The sequence below is a fragment of the Anabrus simplex genome, chromosome 6 (assembly GCF_040414725.1).
Source record: "Anabrus simplex isolate iqAnaSimp1 chromosome 6, ASM4041472v1, whole genome shotgun sequence".
Taxonomy (NCBI): domain Eukaryota; kingdom Metazoa; phylum Arthropoda; class Insecta; order Orthoptera; family Tettigoniidae; genus Anabrus; species Anabrus simplex.
In genome coordinates, this window is record NC_090270.1 from 172,213,659 (window position 1) to 172,241,428 (window position 27,770).

The 27,770-nt window shown below is 37.5% G+C and overlaps 1 protein-coding gene across 3 annotated transcripts in view; it reads left to right on the forward strand.

The window, feature by feature from the left end:
- gig (tuberin) overlaps positions 1 to 27,770 on the forward strand; it is a 619,250-nt gene that overhangs the window by 302,730 nt on the left and 288,750 nt on the right. For all 3 annotated transcript variants that reach the window (XM_067150053.2, XM_067150054.2, XM_067150056.2), the window contains one exon: positions 1,851 to 2,181. In XM_067150053.2, coding sequence (XP_067006154.2) covers positions 1,851 to 2,181 — 331 coding nt within the window. The remainder of the gene's footprint in view (positions 1 to 1,850; positions 2,182 to 27,770) is intronic.

Consider the following 27,770-nt stretch of genomic DNA (forward strand, 5'->3'; position numbering starts at 1 on the left):
GTGAAAGGATTTTTAGCAGAGTTACAAAGACAAAAACATAGGTCAGATCCTTCCTGTCTGAACAAACTTTGGAGAAACTTTAAACCTTGAAATCAGTTCAGCAAGGCAAGTGCTTTGAACAAAAATTTAGTTCCGAGAAGAGGGCTAAGTCAGCTACTGGTGTGTTGAACAACAATTAGTCATAATGTGATCACCATGTTGAAGGATGAGAAGTCACATGTTCCTACAGTTCAGATATATCCAGTATTTAGTATTCACATGTAAATGATGAAAAAAAAATATATGGGCAAATAGAATTGTTAATGTATTGAATTATAATGAATTTGTACATGTTCTGCCATCAGTGATGTGTCGTAAAATACGTCGCGATTTGCTGGAAAATTTCTCCTGATTTTTCACTTTTGAAAGTTGGCATGTGTGCATCTGGAACACGTGTATCTCGAGTGTGTTAATTCTAGAATATTGCTTATTGTCATCGCACCTGATTTTAAGTTCTCTGAGTGCTTTTGCAAGCCGATTGTTTTTCGGATAATAAGTTATCAGTAATACTTTGTTGTTGATTAATTATTGCCTGGTAATTATCTAGAATTTGTTTTTGCTCATCCAGCCTTTCATGATACATCAATAGACTTACCTAACTGTTTTTGTATTTCATTAGTTTTCTTCAGTGTAGACATGTTTTCAGTTTAAGTTAGCAGCAGTTTATAAATGCCCTCAACTGATGGTGACGATGCAAGTGACTGACTGCACTACTTTTTGCATGCTCCTATGCAGCTGTGAGTTGCATTGGTCACACCTCCATGTCTGACCCTAAGATTTCAAAAATTTTACATCTTAATCATTAAGGTTCACACACTTACTGTGAAACCAACTGCTACAGGTGTTAACACTCAATTTTAGATGCTATGTCCTGCCTAGGTACTGCTATCCGCACTTTGTACAGGTACTCACATCTGTTCTTTAATGTAAAATTAACCTATAGGCAAGTGATGTGAGTAGTGTGTTGTGAACCCTGTACTCCACGTTCAAGTTATCTTGACTTGATATATCAAATCAAATTCAACGACAGTATATATGTCTCATGACCCGTAAAAACATATTCATTTACCTTGATGCCTTTGTTTACGTACACTTGGCTTAAACCCCAACAAAAATTATCACAAATTTAACTCTTTGATAAGGATTAACTCCAATATTTATAGTTCCATAGCATCCATAACACTTAGAGAATCTGTGGGTCTAAGTTCTAATCACTAAACTTACATTTCTTTATAAAATAACTCACATTTACCAGAGCACTATTCATACACAACCTTATCCAATCATTGCCAACTAAGCCAACTTAATCCAATCCAACATAATCCAATATTCGGGCTTCTAGTTTATGCAGATGGAGTAATGCCTCTGAATTCACTGAAATTTATTTCTCTCCTGATACTGTTCATGTGTTCTGTGCCCCATCTGTAACCTTGCTACTTAATGGTGCAGCTAAATGCAAACAATTATCACTGAGTAAGCTAGCAGCAACATCATGAGCAAATTGTAACTATCAAAAAACCAATTACTTACAAACTAACCCGTATGATAATTATCCTGCATTGGCAGTCCAACAGCCAAGCGGTTTTGGCTTGCCATGCATCTGCAGCAAATATAGGTTTTCAACTTTCAAGTGGGGTTGCATGTAGCATTCAAATTCACATTTTTATTGTAGCCATTTGCTAGCATAAATGACTATGTTATGAAATGTTACAACAGTACACATGTATGTAGTTATTTATTTTTAGCTTTTTTGCTGTAGACTTGTCACATTCTCCAGTTTTATTTTTTAAGTGTCTTTGTTAATGTTGCAGGTGAGTGATAAGTCCTTAGCTCTACCAGATTGCCTGCGCAATACACCTCTGAAGTTTACTCGCTCAGAATTTCACAGTCATGTGTTTCCTGTGCTGACATCCCTGTCATCTTACCATGCTTACTTAGAGTCGACGCTGCAGCAGAGATTGATCAAATGCTTGGAGTTTGGACTCATGTCTCGATGTGCCTGTCAGTGTGTGACAGCTCTCACAATATGTACCCTGGAGATGAGAGATGCCATGTACAAGCTCCTGCCTGAAGTGCTTCTTAATCTGTCTAAGATCTCTGCAACTGTGCACATCGCTATCCCCATCCTAGAGTTCCTGTCCAGTAAGTTGTGTATTCATACTTAGCAAGACGAAATTAGATAATTGTTATTATAAGCATTTATGGCAAATTGATTAAGGATGTTTCTGTTACTATGTTTGAACTTTCAGGCTTAATAAAAGGGATCAATAGGAACAACTTTCATAAGGAACCCACGACTGGAAGCACTTTGTTTGGCAGTTAGATGCCTTTCTATATTTAATTATGGACTTTTAATTATTAATGCTTAAAGTTTTGAATTAACATTACAATATTAAAAAATCACCACCAGTTGTAGTAAATATTCATAATGATTTCCATGAACCTCAGTACAGGCATGGCAACAAGAAGCATAGACTGCTGCGCACTGTCTAGGGTGCTTCCGATTGTATCACAAGCCGTCATCATCATCATGATCCATCTGGTGAATCATAAAATGAGGTTTGTAAGATGACCCCGCAAAATAAATCTATTGAAGTTTTGTCTTTCCATGATAAAAGGAAAGTAGAGAAATCAAAATGGATTGTCCTGCTGTTTAAATTGCTGCAACATTCATACATTAACAAACATTACCATGGCTATATCAAGACTCACTCCAAATAAATAAAGATTGTAAATTGGTTTGCTTTCCAATGTCTCTCAGTTTCATATTTTTTGTCTTTTTCTCTTTTCAACCCTTTAAACAGTCAGTCACCACTGATTTGCATTTTGGGGTGTCACCCAGCTGGCATATTCAGTATTGATTCTTCATCTAGTCTTTTCTTAAATGATTTCAAACAATTTTGAAATTTATCTAAGTTCTCCCTTGGTAAATTAATCCAGTCCATAATTTCTCTCCCTATAAACTAATATTTCTCCCAATTTGTCCCTTTGAATTCCAATTTTATCTTTATATTATGAATTTTCCTTCTTGTAAAAACTCCCTTCAAGCTTATTCATCTACTAATGTAATTTCGCGCCATCTCTCCAGTGAACCAAATAAGTTGACTGTGTGGTTACGGTCGCATAGCTTTGAGCTTGCATATGAGAGGTGGTGGGTTCGAATCCCACTGTCAGCAGCCCTGAAGATGGTTTCCCATTTTCAAACCAGGCAAATGCTGGGGCTGTACTTCAATTAAAGCCACAGCTTCTTCCTTCCCAATGTAGCCCTTTCCAACATTATTGTGTCACAGAAAATCTTCAAAGTGTTAGAGCAATGTTAAACCAGTCAGCGACAGCTCGGAACATCCTCCTTACTTACAAGTTACTATCTTCATGATTTTTCCGTATTGAAAGTTATTATACAAGAAAAGTACAAAAGTGTTTTATTGGTCCACCTATTCAATACTATCCACTTTTATGTGGTTACATTTATATACATCTATAGAGTTTTACGGTACATATTTTGCCCTTTTTAGAGGGCATCTTTAGCTTTTAGTCAGTCTTAAAATGTTGAACTGAAGTATTAAATAAAATGTGAAAAAAGGAGCTAGATAATTAACATTGTAAAGCTAAAACTAGTATTCAAATTCATTTAAAATATGGACAACACTATATTAAAACTGTGATAACATAATAAATTAAAACTATCTGAAACTAAAACTAGATCCTCTTCTTTCTAGAATGTGTGGAACTTGTATATTCTCGAATATGTAATTCCAAGAAAGTCACAAAAGATCTTGCCTAAAGTTCATGTGTTTAAAGTGAATAAAGATGATTGCATTTGTACTAGGGACGGGACAAATGGTTACTTTCCAGTATCATGTTCCTGTGTATCCGTTACATTGTAGTATTAGGTTGGAGTATTAGGATATAAAAGTAACATAATACAAGTTGCAGGTCAACTTTTGGAAGGAACATCCATTATACCTGGTGTCTCTTGTAGCCCCTAACCGCACCTTAGTAAGTACTTATAAATAGCAATACTATATCTTCATCTCGCTTTCTTCTCTCCCACTGTCCCTTTCACCAGCTCGTCACTCACATTCTTAACTATTCCTAGAAAAATGTTTGCAGACTTTATAAAATATGTTGATGAACGAATGTCATATTTGACTACCATGTACATTATCAGAACCACTGTATATTAACCGGTAAAATTTTAAATGGTTCTTGAGAAAATAGCCCTATCAGGCAAGACGTAAGCAGATTTTAACCCAGTAATTTTTTTATTTGTTTTTTTACGTCGCACCGACACAGACTGATCTTACGGTGATGATGGGATAGGACAGGACTAGGACGGAAACTACCGTGGCCTTAACTGAGAAACAGTTCCAGCATTTGCTTGATGTGAAAATGGGAAACCACCGAAAACTATCTTGACTGCCGACAGTGGGGTTCGAATCCACCATCTCCCAAATACAAGCTAACAGCTACGTTGCACAAACCGTGTAGCCAACTCACTCTGTAAAGCCAGCATAAAAGGCTCCAAAATCGTCTTCGTCATATACAGAAGTTGTGGATATGTGGTAAACGGTGTAAGTGGTTTGTCTAGCGTCTTTCTTCCCCCCCCCCCCCCTGTATATCACTCCTCTTTTGCACTGGTAAAAATTACGATAGCAGCTTTTGCTGCACTGCCTCGCAGGTTGCAGTCGATGCGAAATTTCAGGACGCACAGATTCACGTCATGGGACTTGCGATAGCCTTTCAGAACCACTGTATATGAACCGGTAAAATTTTAAATTTTTAAAATAATAATATATTATTATTATTATTATTATTATTATTATTATTATTATTATTCCTCCGTGGCTCAGGCGGCAGTGCGCCGGCGTCTCACCGCTGGATTCCATGGTTCAAATCCCTGTCACTCTATGTGAGATTTGTGCTGGACAAAGCGGAGGCGGGACAGGTTTTTCTCCGGGTATTCCGGTTTTCCCTGTCATCTTTCATTCCAGAAACACTCTCCAGTATCATTTCATTTTATCTGTCCTTCATTAATCATTGCCCCAGAGGGGTGTGACAGGCTTCGGCAGCCAGCACAATTCCTATCCTCGCCGCTAGATGGGGCTTCATTCATTCCATTCCTGCCCCGGTCGAATGACTGGAAACAGGCTGTGAATTTTCGTTTTCATGATAATGTTGTTATTATTATTATTATTATTATTATTATTATTATTATTATTATTATTATTATTATTATTATTATTATTATTACTATTTGGTGGTTTATTTCAACACGTTTCTGGAATTAATTTTCCTGTAATTGAGTTTTTGTCCACATAAATCGTATCGGATGTAATACATACATCCACTCACTCATTGTCCAGAACACGGAGTGAAACACGAGATTCAAAGTGAGAAGACCACGCGTAATTGTTCCGAGGAACTAAGCTACTGTATGTATCACCACCTGTAAGCCTAATACAAAGCACTTCGAATAACTAAAGAATATCTGTAACCGACCAGCAAGTAACAAGATAGGAATATCAGTACTGCCACTAAACTGTTACAAAAGTATCGCTCGCGCCTGCGCAGAGTGTGCGCTTAAAGCGAGCTGCTATGCTTTCTAATATCCGTTAGCCAATCAGAAACTCCCTACCCCTCCCTTGGTTGCGCTGAGACAGTTACTTTTGTATTAGGGTCCCCGGAGGAACATAATATTTCTGGAACAGCTTACTGTTATGGAGTAGGATACAGTATTATGTTACGATATGCAACTCCCATCTCTAATTTGTACAAGAATGTAAATTTTTGTAAGTTGTGAAATACTTAGTTGGTGCTATCATAAATAATATAACGGGTGAGTATGCAAACTTTGTCAATAGAGATAGTTATAAAATAAAGAGTTAGCTGGAATCGCTGCTAAGAATATCAAAAGGTGAACTGAAGATAACTGTGTAGTCACATTGGATGCAAGGCCCTTTGTAGAGAGTACTAGAAAGTCGAATGGACCATCATTTCTCTGCAATGAAACAAAAAGGGGGAAAAAAAATTTTAAACCCCTGGAAGAGGTAAAGGATCCCCAATTTAGCTGGACTAGCACTGGTATGTACATGTAAGTCTAGATGTTATACACGTCCTCCTGTTACAGCAGTGTTAGCTGGTCTGTTGGTCGTACTCCTAGTGTTATATCTATGTGGCAGAGGCAGTGGGAAACATGGAGTGGGAGGGGTTAAAGGATGTGGAGCTGAAGAGGGGAGGGGGGGGGTAGGTGGAGCTTTATGCGTCAGAGCTGTTGAAGGAGGGGAGCTACTATGATTGGCAGGAGTGGGTCTGATATTTGGAGAGCCGGAGGGAGTCTTTCAACATATAGAATTGAATTTATGAGGGGACCTATCTTCATTTGATCTAACCATATTCAATAACTCGGGTGTCAACTCACGTAATGAGCTTTTGACATCCGTGACATTAAGATTCTTATCCTTGTTATAAGCTTGATCAAAAGAATATATAAACTTTCTAGCTCATTTAGGAGTTTACCGTTTCCCATATTCCTAATTATTGTCAAGTCCTTCTCTAATGAAGTGAATCGGTGCCCTGTCTCCCTCGTGTGATCATTGCTGAGTATTTATTATGCTTCTCCGTGCTGAAATGCTCCATATGTCTTGTAAAAAGCTCCTTTCAGTCTGTCTAACATATGTACACCCGCATTGTATGCAGGTTAAACTGTAGGCCTACACTCCAGATCCCGTATATCAGTTATTGCCATAATTTACTTTATTATGATTAAAAAATAAGGTCTGGTTTGTATTTGAAAAGCTAAATTGGCATTTAAAAAAAATGTATTTGTGATCTGATGGACTGCTGGATTATTATAAGTGAAAGTGGCATAATTAGTCTTTTTTTAAATTTTGTCTGGCACTAGATTTGTGGATATCCTATTCTTAATATTATTAATTAGTCAATTGACCATTTGAACTTTAAATCCATTAAGTCTTGCAAGATTTCTTATGTAGCTCAATTCAATTTTTAAGTTTTTATGAGACAAAGGAATTTTCAGAGCTCGATGGATTTAACTATAGAAAGATGCTTGTTTATGAGAACCACGGTGTAATGAAGAGCTACTTATGGTTACTAAGGATTCTGTAGGTTTTCTATAGATTTGGAATTCAAAGGTATTATGTATACATGTAACTGTTATATCCAAAAAGTTTAGTGAACAATTAGTCTCGTCTTCCTTAGTGAATTTCAAGTTGGGGTCATTCTTATTTAAATTCTCCAAGATTTCATTACTATTGGTGACATCTTTATCCATAATTACAAATGTGTCTTCCACATATCTTAACCATATTATAACTTTAATATTTGCTTTAATTTTCGTGTGCTCGATTGTGTCCATGAAAATGTCAGCTAGGATGCCTGAAATTGAGTCATCCATAGCTAAACCATTTTCTTTGTAAATTCTTCCATTAAAAGAGAAATAGTTGTTATTCAATACGAATTTTAATATCTCCATAAATTCATCAATTTCTAATTTGCTGAGACCGCTATGTTTACAGATATTATTGTAAATAATATTGACGGTTTCATCAATCGGAATATTCGGGTACATATTAACTAAATCAAAGGAGCACATTACTTAATTAGGATGTAAAATAAACTAACTCAGAATGTCACCAAGATTAATAGAATATTTTAGGGGTGGTTTATAGCAGGATTACCCCAATGAAGTACTCTCCTTATATTAGCACCTTGATACAGCAATCCCCATGAGATAGTTTCACTCCATCAACACTTTTCCTCTTGGTAAAATTTACAACCTGACTTTGCACCCCGTTTTCCATCATACCATTGTCTCGTATCCATCTCATAATGTTCAAAGTCTTTCTGTAGTCACTCACAGTCATGTAACTTATTACGTATACAGTATAACTTCATCTGCAAAAAAGGCTTATCTGTGATTCCAGTTCTCTACTCATATCATACACAGTGTTAATGAAAAAGGTTCCAGTATTTATAGAGGAAGCAGCACACAACAAAGGAAAAAAAGGTCCTAGAAACATTGATCGTGAACCCAATATCTTCAGAGTCATGGTCCGCTACCTTTACCATCAATGATCACCATGTCTTTAAGCCCCTTGGCGCAGTGAATTTAAATGCCCGGTCGTCTTTGTGCTGTGGGATGAGTTCTGAGCGCAGTGTTAAAACTTTCTCCGATTCATGCAAGACTTTATTCAAAGCAACACAACTTTGGTAGTGTTTTATGGATTTAAATAATACTTTCACATGCATGTTTAGGAAACTCCATTCTTTTGGAAAATATGATTCTATCTTACCTTAATAGTTGAGTTTGGTGTGGAATATCTTGAAGCATCCCTCAGTGCAGAAACCCGCTTTGCAGGCTGGACACCAAAACACTGTCTCTGTCCAAATTTTCTGTTTGTAGCACACGACACATCGTTTGGTTGGCCTACTCTTTCCCTCAGTAGGTGGGATTCTTTCAGGAAAGTGCCTTTCGGTGAAACGGGGCACATTATTGTTCGAAGAACGTCCAGACACTTTTCTTTCAAATGAACCTGAATGTTCCACAAGCAGTGCCTGGATGACATCCACTCTAAATTTCAAATGATCTATTTTAGTTCTGGCAGAATTTCTCTGGCAAATGATCATTGCATTTAGGATTGCAACATTCATTAACCTCCTGAATAACTTGATGTACCACTTAGTCATCTTTTTCCTCTCTGAAAGATAGCCATGAAGTAGCTGATCTTTCAGATCGACTCGACCCATGTGATCATTATAGTAGGCAACAGAAACAGGCTTTTCTTTAACCTGACCATGCTTTGTTTTATTTGTGACGGTTTCTGTCTAATGGAAGGTAGAAATCATTGTGACATTTTTCTTATCACGCCACTTTAGGACGGAAACCTGGTCGGAATGCCAAGTATAAGTTCTCCCTTCTTTAGTTTTGTGTTGATAACATCTTTCAGGACATCCATTCTGTTCAGGACAAAGTTCCTATACAGTCGGTTTTCAGTGATTTTATCTTATGACCAAAGCAGGTGAATTATAAAAATTTCCCATACACAACGTGTATCCATTGTTGAGAAGTGGCTCCCTGATATGTACAAACTGCCTCATTGTTGTTGAAATGCATAAAATTACTAATTGATTCAAATATATCCATTAAAATAACAGACGCAAAAATTGGCATAGACAGAATAGAGTTTTTAGAAGAATAGCTTTGTAGCGTAGGCATTTGTATTATACCCATTAGCATATAAAGAGCAATCACAATGTATATCTCGTCCTTCATGACTGGTTTCCAATCCTGCATTCTGGAACGAAGTGGTAATAACCTCAGGATATAAATTTATTTCACAAACTGTTAGTTCCACTTACTCAACCATAAAGAACATCTTAAAAACATTCACATAATCATATTCCCCAGCTGCTTCATTCTGACGTCCTGGTTTCCCTATAAACTGTTCTGTTTGACCCACATAATTAGAAGTGTTTGTCCTGTGTCTGTCCTTACAAATTTACTTTACTTTGCTTTTGACTAATCCATACAACAGGTTCTTATTTCCCTTAACCCTTTCCACCCTGAAATGTTTTTCTTTGAATTTTGAAATGTTTTCTTATTTCATTGTACATAATTTTGAGCCTAGATTTCAGGAGAAATAGTAAAAAAAAAACTATATATATTTTCTTTGCCATTCTCGTGAAAAACCGTCCACACAATCGTTCTAGGTAGGGTTTGAATAAATTTCTATGCTGAATGACATCTGTTGAGCATATGGATGATTTTATTTACAGTGAATCAAATATGTGAAGTAAAATAGCTTACAAAACATCAGTTAAGCACTTATATAAACAGAATATTCTTTGAAAAGTAGTCTTCGGTTCAGTGCTGGTTGGGGACTCGGTGATTGAGGTATAGGTAAATGATTAGTTGTATTAGTAGAATTATTATCAGTAGAATCCTTTTCTCCTGTGTGTTCTTCCTCTTCATCAATATCGCCACTATGATGAGAATCATCAGAATCATTGCCTGCGGCTGAAGAAACAGGTTCTTTACTGAATAAGTTCTCATAATTTCTTCATCTGATATCCTTGAAATTCATATAAATACAGTACATGTATTATGTATTCACATAAGTATACTAATGCATTATTAGAGAAATTTTCCCAGAACACTAATGATAATTTTTGAGGCTAGAAACACACTATTAACTCAATTAAATCCTAACCTGCAACATGGTGCTAGTTACAGATTGGCAGTTTATTATAACCACTAGGTTCAAAAAGTAGCATTGTAAAATTTATGTATATCTTCTATGATGATTCTAGATGTTTTAAAATGATTTACAACAAATTCAATATGTAAACAATAAAAGGGATAACTACCTTGAGGCCACATGGTATGTTTTGTTTATGAAAATTTAAACACGTATACTGCCTCATTGTGGCCAGCTATCGAAATAAAAACAACTGCAATATGAAGCATGGAACCCGCATGATCATTTCAGTCTAGCATGATGCACGGAAACAGGCTGGTTTTCTTTTAATAAAATAGAAACCAAACGCGCACGATCATGCGGTCCAGGGGAGAAAGGGTTAACATCCTCTCGCAAAGTTTCTGTGAAGTTTTCCCAGCACTTCTGTTTCTCTTCCTGTATAATCTTCTGACATGCTTTCTTTTACTTTTGCCTACTCCCAGTTTTCGTACCTTCTGTCCAGCTCCTCCATGCTTTTTTCCTTTCACTGCATCCCTTACTTAGTTATTCCACTAGGGTGTCTCCTCCTCCTTTTTCTCTGATGCTCTTCGACATGTATCTTCTGCACATTTCATCATTCCTTGTTTGAACTTGGCCCATTCCTCTTCAACACTGCCAGCCTCTCTGTTAGGAATTTGTTTTTTCAGTTATTTTTGGAACTTCTCTTGTGCTCCCTTTTCGTTTAATTTACATACCTTTATTTTTTCTTCTCTTGTCTCTTAATTTCTTTATTTTACCAACTCTTAATTTAGGTACTACAATTTTATGGTCTTGGCATAGCTGTCATATCTTCAAATTGTCTGCATTTCTCTTTCTCAACTAAAATCAGATCAGTCATTGTTATTTTTTGGCTGTTTTTCTGTGCCTATTATTAATCCATTCCTCTCATAAAAATCTAGTAGTAGCTCTCCTTCTGCATTTTTATTTCCATAACTGAATGGACCAGTTATTTCTTCTTTACCTTGCCTGTCTGTTCCTATGTGGGCATTCATTTCTCCCATTATCACCATTTCTTTATCTTCGATACACCTCTCCAGTTCTTCCAAGAACTCTTTAGACTCTTTGACATTGCTTGTCTGAGGTGCATATACTAGGATAAAATCTTGCCTTCCACTCTCCAACCGGGAGATAGTAGGTTCGAATCCCACTATCGGCAGCCCTGAAGATGGTTTTCCATGGTTTCCCATTTCACACCAGGCAAATGCTGGGGCTGTACCTTAATTAAGGCCACGACCGCTTCCTTCCAACTCCTAGGCCTTTCCTATCCCATCGTCGCCATAAGACCTATCTGTGTCGGTGCGACGTAAAGCCCTTAGCAAAAAAAACTTCCAACCAAGTCTGATTTTCATGAGTCTGTCATTTACCTGGTAGATATCTATAGACCTCTCCGTGTAAGGACGTACTCTAAGGGTGCAACCTTACCCTTACTCCCCTGTAATATTAAGGTATTGATTTATAGTTACTTTTCTTGCTGTTGGGTATTTTGCAGGTCTTTTTCAGAGTTGGTAACCATACAGTTTAGGGATTCTACTTGCCGATACGACGTCTTACATTTACCGTTAATCTGGCATGTTGGCAACGTTCAATCACTGTTCTAGCGTGAATTGCGTGTTGCCACCGCATCGCCATTAAAGTCACTAGTGATACATTTGCGAGAATATTTAAAGCATATTTTCTTTTTCTGTGGGATTGTATATCCATGTGGCTAATACCAGGTAAGTAGAATTGTGGCATGTTCGGATAATGCATTTAATAACATAGTTTGTGTGAAATGATGAAAGTGCTGAAATATGCCAGTCTCATGTCTAGATCTACCGGTACATGAAATAACTCTTGCGGGACGAAATTTTGGCAGTAGAACTTATAACATTATTATTTTCAAATCCGCAGTGAACTTGAAAGCTGACCTAATTTCCGTTCACGGAGCTTGGCACATTAGTATTCCTATGTGTTTCCTGATAAGCTTGAAGATATAACCAGCCTGCAGGCTGAAAATATGCCCAATAATCTCTCTCCTTACTGGTTACCGGTATTGAAGAGAGAAGGAAATGTTCGCGCAAAAGAAAGGGAAGTCATTGTATGTCTGGAACTTTTGAAAATCACACTGCAAAGACTTATTAAATAAATTGCATCATTTAACATGCCCCTCTTTTCAAGAATATGGTTATAGTACGCCTACTGTATATCAAAATAAAGACAGATATATGTAACATTAATTTGAGTGAGAAAGTGTGTTTATTTCCTTAATTCCTCATTGAGCGTGGACATCGACTTAATTATGAATATCTTGATTTATTTCATCTTAACTTTTATCATTTACTAGGGTAGGGAAACATTCATTATCGATGTTTACATTGAGGTTAGTTTGTTATGGTTATGTCTGGTGATTTTAATATGTAACCAGGCAGGTTGGCAGCAGTGATCAGCCATTACAAAAAAGAGAAAAGAAGAGCATCGGGCGGAGATATTTACTTTCTGGGGTATTGCCTTACGTGGCGATTACTATATGTACTGCCCCCATTATTGCCTAGCTAAACCCAGCCAGTGAGTGAGAGATCCCAAGGTGGACCGTTCGTTCATGGCTATCGTGTTCTAGAGGCATTTAAGGGAAAAAGGGGTTGATGACCAGGAAAAGATAATAAATTTTAAAACAACACTTTGACATTTATTGACATAAGCATACCACAAAAAAAAAAAATCCTTGATGGTTTTTGTTACAATGAACTTTCATAATATTTTATTCTTCCGCAGTGTTTGAGAATCACACGTATTTCTCAACCTCCAGCCTTACTGTTCTGGAATGAAAATCAAAGAAAAATTAGGCCTCTACCGCCTTTTAAAATTAAAATATTTGGCTGAAAGAATTCAAAACTTTAACAAAGGGCTTTTACAAATTAATTAGACAGCTGTCTCGCTGATGGTTCCATAACAAAAGTAGTTGAAGGTTTCATGAATTAACAGTAGTCACAACACATGGTTTAAGCTGAATTCTCATAAATTTTAACGTTTACAGTATATGACATTTGTCAATTACACCAGTATAAGCTTTAATAAAAATCAAAATTAATTTCAAAATTTCATAATTAATTAATTGTTATGATTATTATTAATCTCTACCCATATTTGCTTAACATGTTCTTTACCGTCACACGATCGTGTTTCTAATTAATGTATCTCACTGCATTATCCGCATGGCAATTATAATTTATATTTTAAATAATTACTCTTCAGTTAATTATTGTGACTCATTATCACCAGAATTCAAGATAATTATGCCGTTTGTGAACATTTAATTCTGACATCTGCATGGCATTCACATTTAAAATTAATTTTAAAATGTTTCAAAATTTTAAATATAAATGTGTTAGGAAAATTTTGTTATCCACGTGTGAGCTAATTAAATAATAATTTACTTCACAAATCGTTTGCCTTTGCGAAAATAACAAGATGATCTTTCCTTTTAAATCACACTAATCAACAAAATAAAATCCTTTTCTAGTCTTCCTTGACTTAGACTTATTAAATTTTCCCTTAAGGGCGCAAAAATAACTTCTCAAGGTGGCACACAACGATGAGCATAATCTGCATCGCCACAAGTACACGACCAGATTAAATCAAATGGAACAATCAAGATACAAGGAAAATACTCATGTTTACACACACACACACACATCACATTCATACTGGGAAACACGTATTTTTATATACATTATTTACATCGAATCCTGCCCTTATAAGTTTATTCTTTAATTTTAAGCATGGCCACGTCAACATTCAGCAGAAGATAAATTCGTGCACGGAAATTACTCTTTCATCAATAGTGACTAGTGCTCGAAATTAGGGATATCACTTGGGTTGAAATATTCTTCTCACAACGATGGAGATTCATCTAAATTTTGGAAATATAATTGAAGATTCCAATAAAATCCATAATCACTACCATCACATGGGTTACAAGTCGCAACTATCGCGTCCGTGAGCCTCAATCGCATTATTATTATTCCCTATCTGTGAAATACACACGCAACACGTGCTCTACTTACAATAAGTTCCCTTGTGCTTCCAATGACACAAGAACAAGTCAATTATCATAAATAAATTCTCCAATTGCTCAATTACATAATAAATATCCCGCAGGATTTGCCATATTCCAGACACTTCATGAACAGAGCATATTAAATCTCACATATAAGGAATCTAAGATAAGTTATAGCTCACGAGCGTTTAATTCTCTTTTACCCAATCTTTAGTTAATTTTATTATTACTCAAGTGATTATTACATCTATCAATTCTCCTGAAATATCGTAAAATTAGATGACTCGATCCTAAAGAATACAAGTGATCTTAAAAAGACACTAGGTGGACCCTATCTCACAAGTTGTACACGTAAACTCAAGTCCGATTAATTTCAATATTACAAAGAAATAAGGTTTATCGCGTGGTTTGTTGATTTTTAGATACCTAACTCATATGCATGGGAAATCATTCAAAGACAGACTACACATCTACTCTAATAGGTTCCAAATTTCATTCACACACATGACTCTCGTCTACCACGACACCTCAAGAAATGGAAAAATGAAATGTTTCAAACTACAACAAAACTAATAGATCTATGATTTAAAGAAGAAAGACCTCTAGTTTTACAAAGATGAGACAGAAATAAAAAATAAAGTTTTAGATGAGGTTCAATCCCAGGTAGTAGTCAATCATTCCAGCATTTCCCCGGTCAGTCACCTCCTCCTGACCAGATTCGCCTCACATTTTAGAAATCCATGGAGACACAGCAGTAGACGTTCCACGATGAAGTTGAGGTGTAGATTCTTGAAGAATTATCCATCTTGATGCACTGCGATCTTCTGGTTGACTTCTGTTGCGTTCCAGGCGTGAAAGCTGTAACTGAGACGGTAAAACACATGCAGAATTACTGAATATTCTCCTGGATAGTCACACTTAACTTGGTTTTTAAGTTGAATTTTACTCCATAGGAGTTAGTTAATTATTCCACTAAATTGTGGCAGAATGGGCGTCTGCTCATATTTTCCCACGTGGTCGAGTAACGTAGCATCGCACAACAAAGAGTTATCCACTAGAGAATCGAACATCCAAGAGAGTGATTTACTCGGAACAAGGCTTTTTATATCCTTGGCTTGGGAGGCGTGTACTCTACGAAGACGGTAATTGGTTGTCGGGTCTCTTGTAATTGGCTCAGACTGTTTGAGAAGCTGGCTGTCAGTCGTTCACGCGTGGCAGGACAGCACATGGGCTTGTCACGTGATTTACCTTGGCCTTGTCGAAGCTGGATCAATACATCGCCCCTCTGAATGAAGAAAAAAACTGGTTTGGAGCTCACTGACTACTTCCCAAATGACAAATTACAGCTCCCGGCAGACAATAAAACTTTTAATATTAATTTGTTGGAAATATTCTCGAGATCGCCAAATTTGACTGGGACAGTGCTGTTCCAGGTCTTCCCTCACAAAAAAACCTACACCATTATTGCAGTTTGCACCTCCACTTCAAAACAACTGAAACCCCTTCCTCAATATCTTCCATCCCCTTCATTTCCACTTAGTTTCACTCATTCCCAACAATGCAGTATCTTTTTTTGTTTCTTCTATGCATTCTATTGGTTCTTCTGTCTTGCCATTAAGGGTCAAGACATTTATGGTTGCAATCTTTGTCGCAGGTTGCCCACTTTTCACAGTTCCCCCAGGATGAGAACACCAGGAACTGTGCATCGCGTTTGGGGGACGCTTTAACAGTTTCGGAGACCTTGATTTGCTCTTAATCATGTTATAGGCTAGTGGTACAGTGGGTTTGCCACACCCAAAGGCATTATATACCTTCTGCTAGGATTCTTTCAGGCCGCCTCTAATATAGGGAAACAGACGCCTTTTGCAGCTTCCCTTAACATGGAGTGCAGACACTGTTAGATGGACTTTTATGTGGTATTACCTCCACCAGTGGACCATTAGCCCTCCTAAAGTGCCTCATCTGCCCAAAGCCATTGTTGGCCTCTTTAGATTTTACTCGTATTTATCCCTAAATCGTCCTCCACCATACTGATGTTCACCTTCTCCACTGTAGATGCCATTGAGGTCTTCATTCGTAAACCTAGGACCTTTACCAGATGTTACACACTGGATCAGTGTGTTCTGGGACTCTCACAGTCAGGGGCGCCACACTCTGAGTAGAGCTGCCTCCAGAGAGGGTCCCTGCGTGCTACCCATTTCTATTTACTGTGTAATTAACTTTAATTTGATACACCGCATGATTTTTTTCTAAATCTTTGTAAATTTTAGTGCCCCCTTAATGCCTATCAATTTACAACAATTGACTTTAACTGTGAATCAACTTCATAGGTTAAAATACTTGGGTTAAATTTTTTTCACTCGCATAAATTTCTTATGATTTTCTGAGCAAATAGATATGTAGTAATTCGTGTTCATACCAAATTAAGTGTTCATAACTTTAATGCTCTTCAGTCTGTCAATCACTAATTATAACAAGCAGGCAAAGAGAGGGAACACACCACTGAGCACTTCACTTCAAGTATTAAAGCGTAGAAACAGAACTTAAGTATAAAGGTTTTTACATTTTGAAACAATTTTCATCAATTCATAATTTAAAAAAAGATTTGATAGAATCTGATGTTATTTATGTCATCCTTTGTTTAATAGTATTTTTCACAGGTATGTTAGTGTTGTGAGGAAAGCAACGGGAAACTACCTCACTCCTCATTTCCCTAGTACGCCTCTTCAGTGATGCCTAGGCCATCTATGACAGCTGATGGCAGAACTGTTGAGGATCCAACCAGCCTTAGGGCTGAAGACTGAACATACACATGTTAGTGTTGTAGGTGTTACATTGTTCGGCAGACTGAAAGCGTTAAAGTTACATTAACTGAGTCGACACTGGAAAGTATGGCTTCATTTCTAACAAAGTAAGTATGTGCAAATTTTTAACTGAAAACTTGCATTTCTCCAGAGAACTGTGTGGCACTGGTAGTTATGTCATGTTAATGGAGTGAAAGTAGGAGGGTTAATAATACTATTGAAAATATCAAGTGCAAACCTAAATTTATATATGTACTATATGTTATTAGTATAAAATCATACATGTATTCAGGAAATAGTAGGTCCAAATCTCACTGTCAGCAGCCCTGAAGATGGTTTTCTATGATTTCCCATTTTCACACCAGGCAAATGCTGGGGCTGTACCTAAGGCCATGGCTGCTTCCTTCCCACTCCTAGCCCTTTCCTATCCCATCACCACCATAAGATCTATCTGTGTCAGTAAAACATAAAGCAAATTGTAATAAATATTTTTAAAATACAAAAAAGTATACATGATATGGTAGGTCAGGTTACCTGATGTACATCGAGGATTACATGTATCATGAATTTTTAATTGAAGAAACTGAATTATAAATGCTGCTTGCCTGATATGTAAAAGAGATTTCGATGATCATTGAGTGTTTTTATTTATATAACAAGTCTGTACAGAGTTATCCTTCATTTACAACAGACATATGAATGAACTAAATAATGGATTGCATGAATAGTTGGTTAATAATTACACAACTGATCATACAGCTAAAGTTATATGTATGTTAAACCTTGGCTGAATCAGCATGTCTTGTCTATCTAGACAGTTTGCTGATTCAACCAACTTCCCTCCTGTATGCTTGCTGAGCTACAGTGCCCCATATCATTATAACATTGCACTAATACACTGCAGTACTCACACACGATAACTCTCCTCTGTGTCCAAGAAGTGTCTCTTGCTCACTAATCACATGTCCACTTCCTTTATTTTCCTTATACATAATTCCGCCACTTCACTTAGATACACACTGAAATTACCTACCCTTGTCTACTCTTTTACCGCCCCTCCAATAATCTTCTACTGTTTGATTACAGCTAAGTACTGTCACTTCTCCTTTCCTGTAACTTTCGTATACACTATTTCTAACTACAACTAAGTACTTGCTTACATTACTAGGATTATACCATTCATTTTTCATCCATTTAATAATTTTATGATCGTTCTCTTTCCGACTTAATACTAATAGTTCACTATTACAAAAAAAATTTCTTCTAATCACTATACTTTTTTTACATAATTTTAGGAAATGAAATTCTTCTCTTATTTCCCCACACAACACACATCTTGCATTGTCCTTTTCCCTTATCCATTCCTTGTTTTTGTCAATTCCCATCATCCATCATATAAGCCCTCTTCTTTCTTCTCTGTTAACATTACTTATCCTCACATTAGTTTCCTGGTTTATTATATTAAATACCGAGAGGGTTGGCTTGCTCCTGCACTCAGTCTCCATCAACTGTCTTTGAACATCCTAGACCCTCTATACAATTCTCTTCCATAGCATAGCCTCTCCCACAACCATGTCTGTCTCCCACTAATTAGCCAATCCTAACCTCTCTAAGATACTTTTCACCTTACCTAGCCAATAATAATCTTTGGACATATTGTCCCTTTGGTGTTGATATGCCCTCTGCAGGGGCAGCAGCCCCCCCCCCCCCCCCCCCCGCCTCTTCTCCTCTTTTTACCCTTAACCAATAACTTATAATTCTCTTTAAAATGTCTACTAGAATATTTTCATCACATATTAGTCTTGCACCACAATTTGTTGTATAGTATGGCAGTCCCATTAAAATTCTGCGAAACTTACTTACTATTTGGTTCAGCATACACGCCTCTTCTACTCCCCATATCTCAGAACAATATAACATTCTGCTCTTTACTACAGCTTGAAAAACCAACTTTGGAATCTTATAGTCTATATTAGGGGACTTATTTTCTAAAATCTTTATTACTGAAAGTGCTGCTAGGCCTTTCCATTTTGCTTGTCTTATTTGGTGAGTCCAATTCTCATTGCTACTTATATACAGTACTCTAGTTTATAAAATGGAGATGATAACTTCATAGTTGAAGTTGTTATCGCCATTTTCTCCTTCCTTTACCATCTATTGCTCATTTGCCGCTCTTTTTCCACCCTTCCTACATATCAACACCTTCATCTTACCAATGTTAATTTTCAATGACCATTTTTGAGAGAATCCTATCACCTGATTTATACTTTTTTTTCAAGCCTCCCGCTGTTAGTGTCATCAAGAGAACATCGTCTGCAAAAATCAAGCCCAGTATTTCTGGATTCCATAATACTGGACAAGCCCACCTCTCTCCACCATGGGCCTGTAGTATTATCATTTATAAATAACAAAAGGAAAATCAGCGATAATTTTCATCCCTGTTTCAACCCCATATTTGACTCTGTAAGTGCACATACTACTCCATCATTTATTCTAATACTACAATATACCCTTTCATACAGGGTTATTCACCTAAGATGTTACACGGAAATAACTTCTAAACCATTAAAGATATCGTCATTCTGTTTTCATATTCGTAAATGGTACCCAGGGTCTTGTAAAATAATGTGCTACTTATTCTCATGGGATGATTAATAACAGAGATATTCATACCATCTCCATATTCTTAAATGGAATGGCAGGAATGCTTACAGCTGGCCTAAAAGTTCAACTGTGTACAAGTTCAAATATCTAAGCATTTTCAAAATCAGAGAGTTACTTTTTGAGATAACAATAAGAATGCATTATGGGCTTTTGCGTGCCGCATTAGACAGCGTACAGTCGGCCAAGGACATATTGGCACGCAAGCTGTTTCCTGGCATTGATTCCAGTCACGGAATGGATACCCAGCATAATGTGATGTACCGTAATATACCTTAGGTGTGTAATGTTATTGTATGACTGGCAAACACACAACGGGGAAGGAAGATTATTCAGACATTATTCATTTTTTTTCTAGAAGGAGCTCTTCCAGTGTCCTGTATTATGTTTATTTCTCAATTCGTACAGTAGTATATACTGTACACTCAAGCCAGTGACAATTATAGCTATCATTATGTTCCTTTGAAGTAAAAGTAATTTTATTCCTTTTAAAAACATCACACCTCCCTGTCCTGTCATGAGTTCGCCTGTCATACACACTTTACAAACCCATCACATATGTATGATATGCTTACATTCCTGGTATCCATTCTGTGGCTGGAATCACACCAAAGAACCTGCTTGCGCGTCAGTATGTCCTTGCCCGACTTCACGCTGTCTGATGCGGCATGCAAAACAGTGCATTCTGTTCTTGCTGATGTCTCAAAAAGTGTCTGATTTTGAAAATACATATTTGAACTTGTAAGCAGTTGAACTTTTAGACCAGCTGTATGAATTTATGTCATTCTGTTTAAAAATATGGAGTTAGTATCAACATCTCAGTTATTAATCACCCCATGAGAATACGTAGCACATTATTTTACAAGTTCCTGGGTACCATTTACGAATATGAAAACAGAATGCCGATATCTTTAATGGTTTAGAAGTTATTTCCGTGTAACATCTTAGGTGAATAAGCCCTTCTCTTCTTGTTTGATACCCCTAACCAAGCCAACTTCTCAAACAATGCCCCCCTGCAAACTGTGTCGAAGGCCTTCTCGAAGTCCACTGCGGCAATATATAATTTACCTCCTTTCGTTTTTAAATATTTGTCTATTATTGTTTTAACAGTCATGATATCAGTTGTTCTTCTCCCCTTTCCAAATCCACTCTGGAATATCATGAGGATGTTGAACTCTTCTGTCCACTTCATCAACCTACTTGCTAAGATTCCTGTATATACTTTACTGAGGGAATCTAATAGTGTTATTCCTCTATAAATACTAGGATTGCCTCTATCCCCACGCTTTTTATAAATTGAGCAGATTATGCCCCTCTGCCATTCCTTTTGGAAATTCTGCAAGCTCAAATATCTTATTACATACCTTCACTAGAGTTCCCAGCATTTGTTTACTTTTAACTGCTTCTTTCGAAAACTTGTTCGATAAGCTACTTAACCCCCCTGCTTTACTACATTTGGCTTTGCCCATCACCTCTAATACTTCGTATTCAGTTATTTCATCAACTAAGTAAAGTATACTTATCTCAACATCCCACACCACATCCAGACACCTCATTATTTTTGCACACCTCTTTTCCTCTTAGTTTCTGGAAATAATAAACCCACTCTTCTTTATTAATTTTAGATTTTACATAACCTCTCTCCCCTCTATTCTGTTAATTCTACTCCATACCTTATCTACCTGGTTATTTTTACATTCTATATTAATCGGCCGTGTCTGTTCTTTCTGACAAAGTTTCTTTCCTTCTACTATTAACTCTTTATACTCCTTGTTTATTTTGCAAAACTGTTTCCTTATCTACGTATCCCCTGTCTTCCTGCAGGCCTTCAGGGCTCTAATTAATTCCACTCTCTTGGTTTTGCATTCCTTGGTATACCATCCTTCTCCCCATCTCTTTTGTTCGTGTTTCCTTTCCACTATGTTCCTAAAGCATTTCTGTAACAATTCTACAACTAAATCCACGTTCCTACTATCTAGTGCTACTTCGATACCACTCTCAATAATTTGAATTCTTCCCTTTTTAGATATGCGTTTATTTTATTTTTGGTGTTTTCGCACCACTGTTACTTTGGAACTCTAGTACTCTTCACTTTTTCCCTTCTTCCACTAATGTTCTCTTCTCCCTTGTGCCTCCTTAATTTAATATAAATTTAACATTCTTTGTTTTTATTACTCTTGGACAGATCTGAAGTCTTACTCCTTGTGATCCTAGCTTTTTCTACCTCTAATGTATTCTCTTCTGGAGTTTTGGGCGTTTTACCATTCTCTTTCATCCCTTTATCAGTCTGTGACTTATTTCTCTTTGCCCATAGATCTTTTAAACTGAAATTTTTACCCTTCACCCAATCCTTTATTTCTGTCTTCTTTTACATCTCCAAAATATCTCCTGAACACACCACCAGGTCAATTGTACTCCCTCCCTGCCTTGTAATGTATGTCAACTGTCCTCTTTCACCCCCCCCCCCCCTCCACCGTCCATTTAAAATGAATAGTTTTTCAGTGGCACATAATTCCAAGAGTTTAATCCCATAGATATTCCTCCCTTTGTCTTGACTATTTCAATTTCTACACATGATAATGTATAGGCTTTTGGTTTTATGCCGTGTCAAGAAAATAACGTGAAATTCTTTACGTTTCGCAGAGAACTGTGCTCTGCGTCATCAGAAGAAATCTTGACTGTCCACGAGAGAGGCTTTTTAAACAATGACTCTTTAAATTTAGATGTTATAATAGAAGTGGAAATGGTATGTTCATTCGCCACCACATGGCTCCTAGGATGTGGCACAGTGCTAGCGTTCGAAGCGAGAGCTGACCTAACCATCAGAATCAGTCTAAGAGGTCCACATACCATGTGTACGTAACATATGACATTGACAGGTGTATGACATTGACGCAAGACTGGAATGAAACATCTGGCGATGAGGAACATACAAATTTGGAAAACACCGAGACGAAATAACAATAGTGAAGGGACAGGGAAGGGAACTACCTATGTAAATTCTTAATGGCTGGCAACCAGGTATTACTTAATTGATAGCCGGTGTCCCTGTTGAAATTGTTAGGATTTCTGAGTATTTCCACAGCTTCCCTTATAATCCTAGACCTGTAGTGTCTAGTGTGGGTAAGAGCTCGAGCATCTTGGAACATTTGCTTGGTCGTTTCTCTGGGATGCAGGGCTCTATGAATCTGCAAGTCGCTGTAACCATTACCCTTGAACATGACTTTGAGCATGTCCATCTCCACCTGGATATTTGATGGCTCACAAATTCGTCTTGCTCTCTTGGCGAGTGTCATGAGAATGCCTTGTTTTTGTGCAGGATGGTGGTGAGAATCTGCATGAAGATAGCAATTTGTGTGGGTAGGCTTACGACAGACAGTATGTCCTAAGGAGCCATCCGGTTTCTTCCTTACTAGAACATCCAAGAAAGGAAGGCATCCGTCAGACTCCATCTCCATAGTGAATTTAATTGAAGGATGTTGCTGATTTAGGTGGTTTATAAATAGCTGAAATTTTTCAGGACCTTCTATCCAGACCACAAATGCATCAACATACCTCCAACATATCATAGGTTTAACGAAGCAATAGCCTCCTCCTCAAAATGCTCCATAGAATCCCACTATCGGCAGCCCTGAAAATGGTTTTCCGTGGTTTCCCATTTTCACACCAGGCAAATGCTGGGGCTGTACCTTAATTAAGGCCACGGCCGCTTCCTTCCAACTCCTAGGCCTTTCCTATCCCATCGTCGCCATAAGACCTATCTGTGTCGGTGCGACGTAGAGCCCCTAGCAAAAAAAAAAAATGCTCCATAAAGAAATTAGCCACTACGGGTGAAAGTGGGCTTCCCATAGCCACTCCGTCCGTCCATTCGTAAAAATTCCCACCCCACAAGAAATAGCTGGAAGTCATGCAGTGGTAAAATATCTTAGTAATGTCCTCAGGGAACAGGTGTTCAATGAGAGACATGACCGAGTCAGTTGGCACTTTAGTGAACAAGGACATGTCCTCAGGGAACAGGTGTTCAATGAGAGACATGACCGAGTCAATTGGCACTTTAGTGAACAAGGACTCCACATCGAAACTCACCAAAAGTGCATTAGGTTGAAGGCTTATGGTTGACAGCTTGTTGACGAAATACCGAGAGTACCTGACATATGATTCAGTATGTCCTATGTGTGGCTGAAGCAATTTGCTTAGGAATTTAGCCAGAGCATACATAGGAGAACCTATTGCACTAACAGTAGATCTGAGGGGAACATGTTTTTTATGGATCTTAGGCAGTCCATAAAATCTAGGTGGCACTGCATCCCCTGAGGACAGATGTTTAGCCTCCTCTTTTGGAATTGAAGATTGCCTTAAGAGCTTCACGGTGGCATTGGACACACGAGAGGTGGGGTCACGTGAGTTCAGTCTGTAAACAGGCTCTGACAATATAGCCGAGATCTTATTCTTATACTCGTCACTGTCCCTAACCACTGTCGCATTACCTTTATCAGCTGAGCGAATGGTCAGTTCAGAATCATCTCTAAGTTCCTTCAGAGCTCTGTTTTCACCTCTTGTTAAATTGGGCGCCGGTACAAGAGCGGACCTTACGAGTCTCATACATTTGTCTTAACTCCTCAACCTCATCCGTAGGTAGATTGTGGATGGCTGCCTCAACGGAAGTAATTAACTCCTCAATGGGTATTTTAGAGGGAGCAACAGTTAAATTAAGACCCCTAGCTCGAACTGCCGTTTGGTTCTCGTGCAAGGATTTCTTGGAAAGATTGGCGACAGTTTTACTAGCATCCGGGTTCATGTGAGAGACCGCCTATTTCTGAGCTAGATGGAGGAACTTTGATTTCTGTCTGAATGACACCTGGTTGAATTTTTGTTCAGCCTGTATAGCAGTAATACGATCGAAGTCAACCACAATTCCCACAAGAGTGTGTTGCTTAACAGCAGGTGTAAACAAAACAACTCTCGGGAGACTGAATCCAGTTCCCTCCGAGTGTAATGCACTCTCTCGATCACAAGAGCCTTGCTAACGCGTTGGTATATTCTCCTGGCGTTCGGTGTATTTAACGTGTGCTTTAGCTTCACACAGTTGGAAATGATGTTATGGTCCCTGCATCTTATCCGTCTGTGACTTATTTCTCTTTGCCCATAGATTTCTTGAACTTAAATTTTTACCCTTCACCATTGTCTCTCATCTTCTTTCTTCTATCCTGTTGCTGTCTCGTAGGCATTGCTCACTAGGGCTGTCTTCCAGTGCAGTGACCTCTGTTTCCGCGTGTGCTGCTAACTGCTCGTCTCCTATATCCGACCTCCAAGTGGACTTTGCTCCTCTTCCTTCTGCCTATCACTCCCACCTACGTCAACACTGACTTACCTTATCGTTACTTTGCTCACTTGTGTTCCTGCCTCGCACATCACACTCTGGTGATGTTTGTGTTCACTGGGCGAGTTGGCCGTGTGGTTAGGGATGTGCAGCTTTGAGCTTGCATCCGGGAGATAGTGGGTTCAAATCCCACTGTCGGCAGCCTTGAAGATGGTTTTCTGCCGTGGTTTCCCATTTTCACACCAGGCAAATGCTAGTGCTGTACCCTAATTAAGGCTACGGCCGCTTCCTTCCAACTCCTAGCCCTTTCCTATCCCATCGTCGCCGTAAGACCTATCTGTGCCGGTGCGACGTAAAGCCACTAGCAAAGAAAAAAAAGTGATGTTGGTGTTTTGTGTCTATTTTCTGTAGCTGCACTGGTGACCACGTGCGCCGCCAGTGACCATCTCTGACGGCCAGGCGCTGTCCTTTAATGTAGGCCTGTAGTCCTTGATATCTGGCTTTCCCTAGGTGTCTGCGTAAAATGTTTTGTTCCTTGACGTTGCCACTGTCCATGTCCCTTCTCACCCAAATTTTCTCCCCTTTTAAGTTTCTGGTATTTCTCACCACTATTTCTGCCATCAGGGTTGATATAGTTTAACCTTGATCGGCCTCCTAACCCTTCACTTTCCCCACTCTATATACATCATCTATATCCACCTTGCTAAAATTTATCTTCATTTTGCTTTGTATCACTTCTACCACTTTATATACTATTTCTACCTTGCTTTTGTTGTTTCCTTCCGGCACACCATAAATAAAAAAAGATTTTTCCTCCTGAGCTCTTGATTAGTCCTGTTTTCTGACCACTTTACTTGACTCAGTTCCTCCTGCAAATCCCTGACTTTGGTTTTCAGTCGTTCTACTTCGTCTGTGTTGTGAGCCACTTTCTCTTTCATCAATTTCATCTCCCCTTTGACACACTGTTTTAGCTCTTGTATTTCCTTATTTACTTCCTTGGCTTGTTCCCTAATTAAGTTTCTAGCACCTGAGGAGTGCTTACGCCAAAATAATAATAAAAATAATAATAATAATGAGAGCTCAGAAAATAATAATAATAATAATAATAGATAGATAGATAGATAGATAGATAGATAGATAGATAGATAGATAGATAGATAGATAGATAGATAGATAGATAGATAGATAGATAGATAAAGCCTTTATTTTCTGTGGCGAAGTTAGGGCTCTTGGCCCTTTCTTACACTTAATAATAATAATAATAATAATAATAATAATAATAATAATAATAATAATAATAATAATAATGACATACGAATTAGAAAAATAATAATACCATGAATTAGAATAAGAGAAATGTACATTAGGCCATGAGCGGAAAATAAACATAAACACTTCATGATAATAATAAGATAAATAGGGAAATAGTAAAATCTCAATGTTGCGGCGGATTCACATCTAAGCTTGGAAATAAGATAGTTAATTTATCAAGCACGCAAAATCAAACCATACATAAGAGAAACATATAACTTACAGGCCTAACGATGACAACTATAGAAAGAATTGTGGAATGTGAAAGATCCCTATTGAGGTCCGCGGGAAGGTATGACTTTATGGGGAAGAAAAGGTTCACAAGAATCACTTTCAAGCTCAACTATATTAAAATTAACAAAAGATACAGATCCACTAAACGAAAATGAAGACATGATCAGGATACTTGAGTAAATGTGTAAAACACAAGGTTTAACATAGTAAGGTTATACTGAATTACAATATATTGTCAATAACAAAATGCAGGTGACTGTCTGCCGAAAACACAGTAATTCAGAAAGTGAAATTAGTGACGACGGGAATCTAGGGCAAACTCTGACACGTTGAATTTAAAGCATTAAAAGTTACATTAAATGAGAAAATACCGAAACACTAGAAAGAATTATATAAGATCAAACATAATAGGAAAATCATAGAAATAGCACTTACCAGGAAAGGCTGAAGTTCCCCGAGGGGAAGCCCTCAAGCGCAGGTGCTCACGAGAATGGTCAGATGGTAAAGACGCCGACCGTATGCATCATACATGCAAAGCCAGCAGAAGGCTGGAAATGGACTAATCACAATTAACCAATAGGACACCGAATTTCTCTAGATTCCCGTTTTTTTTGTCAATTGGAAAGCTCGTTATTCTGACCAATTCAATTGCATGACCATATATGGTCAGTTTAAGATAGTTAGCAGTTTCACAAATTCTCGAACATTTCTATTGCGACACAAAAGTTTTCATCAGCGGTAACCGCACATGCGGTATAGGCTTCCTAAAAAATAGAGCCCTTTTAAATTTTTCAAACACATTACAAAATTACAGTTCTTGAAGCACAGAATATAAAATGATAATACCATTTAGTTCTTCACACAATAATTAAAAAAATAACTTCCAATAAATTCTTCAAGTTACATTAAAACAAATTTCTTCCTTAAGTCCAGAATGTCTTTTCTTCACACTTCTTGAAATTAATTTAACTGATACTCAACACTAATACAACACAACTGAATTAAATTTAAATACAAGGTCACTTAATAGCTCTTGCAATGTTCATTTACAGTTCCAAATATATTCTTGAGGTTTCCCTAAATTGCATAAAAGAAATATTACAATA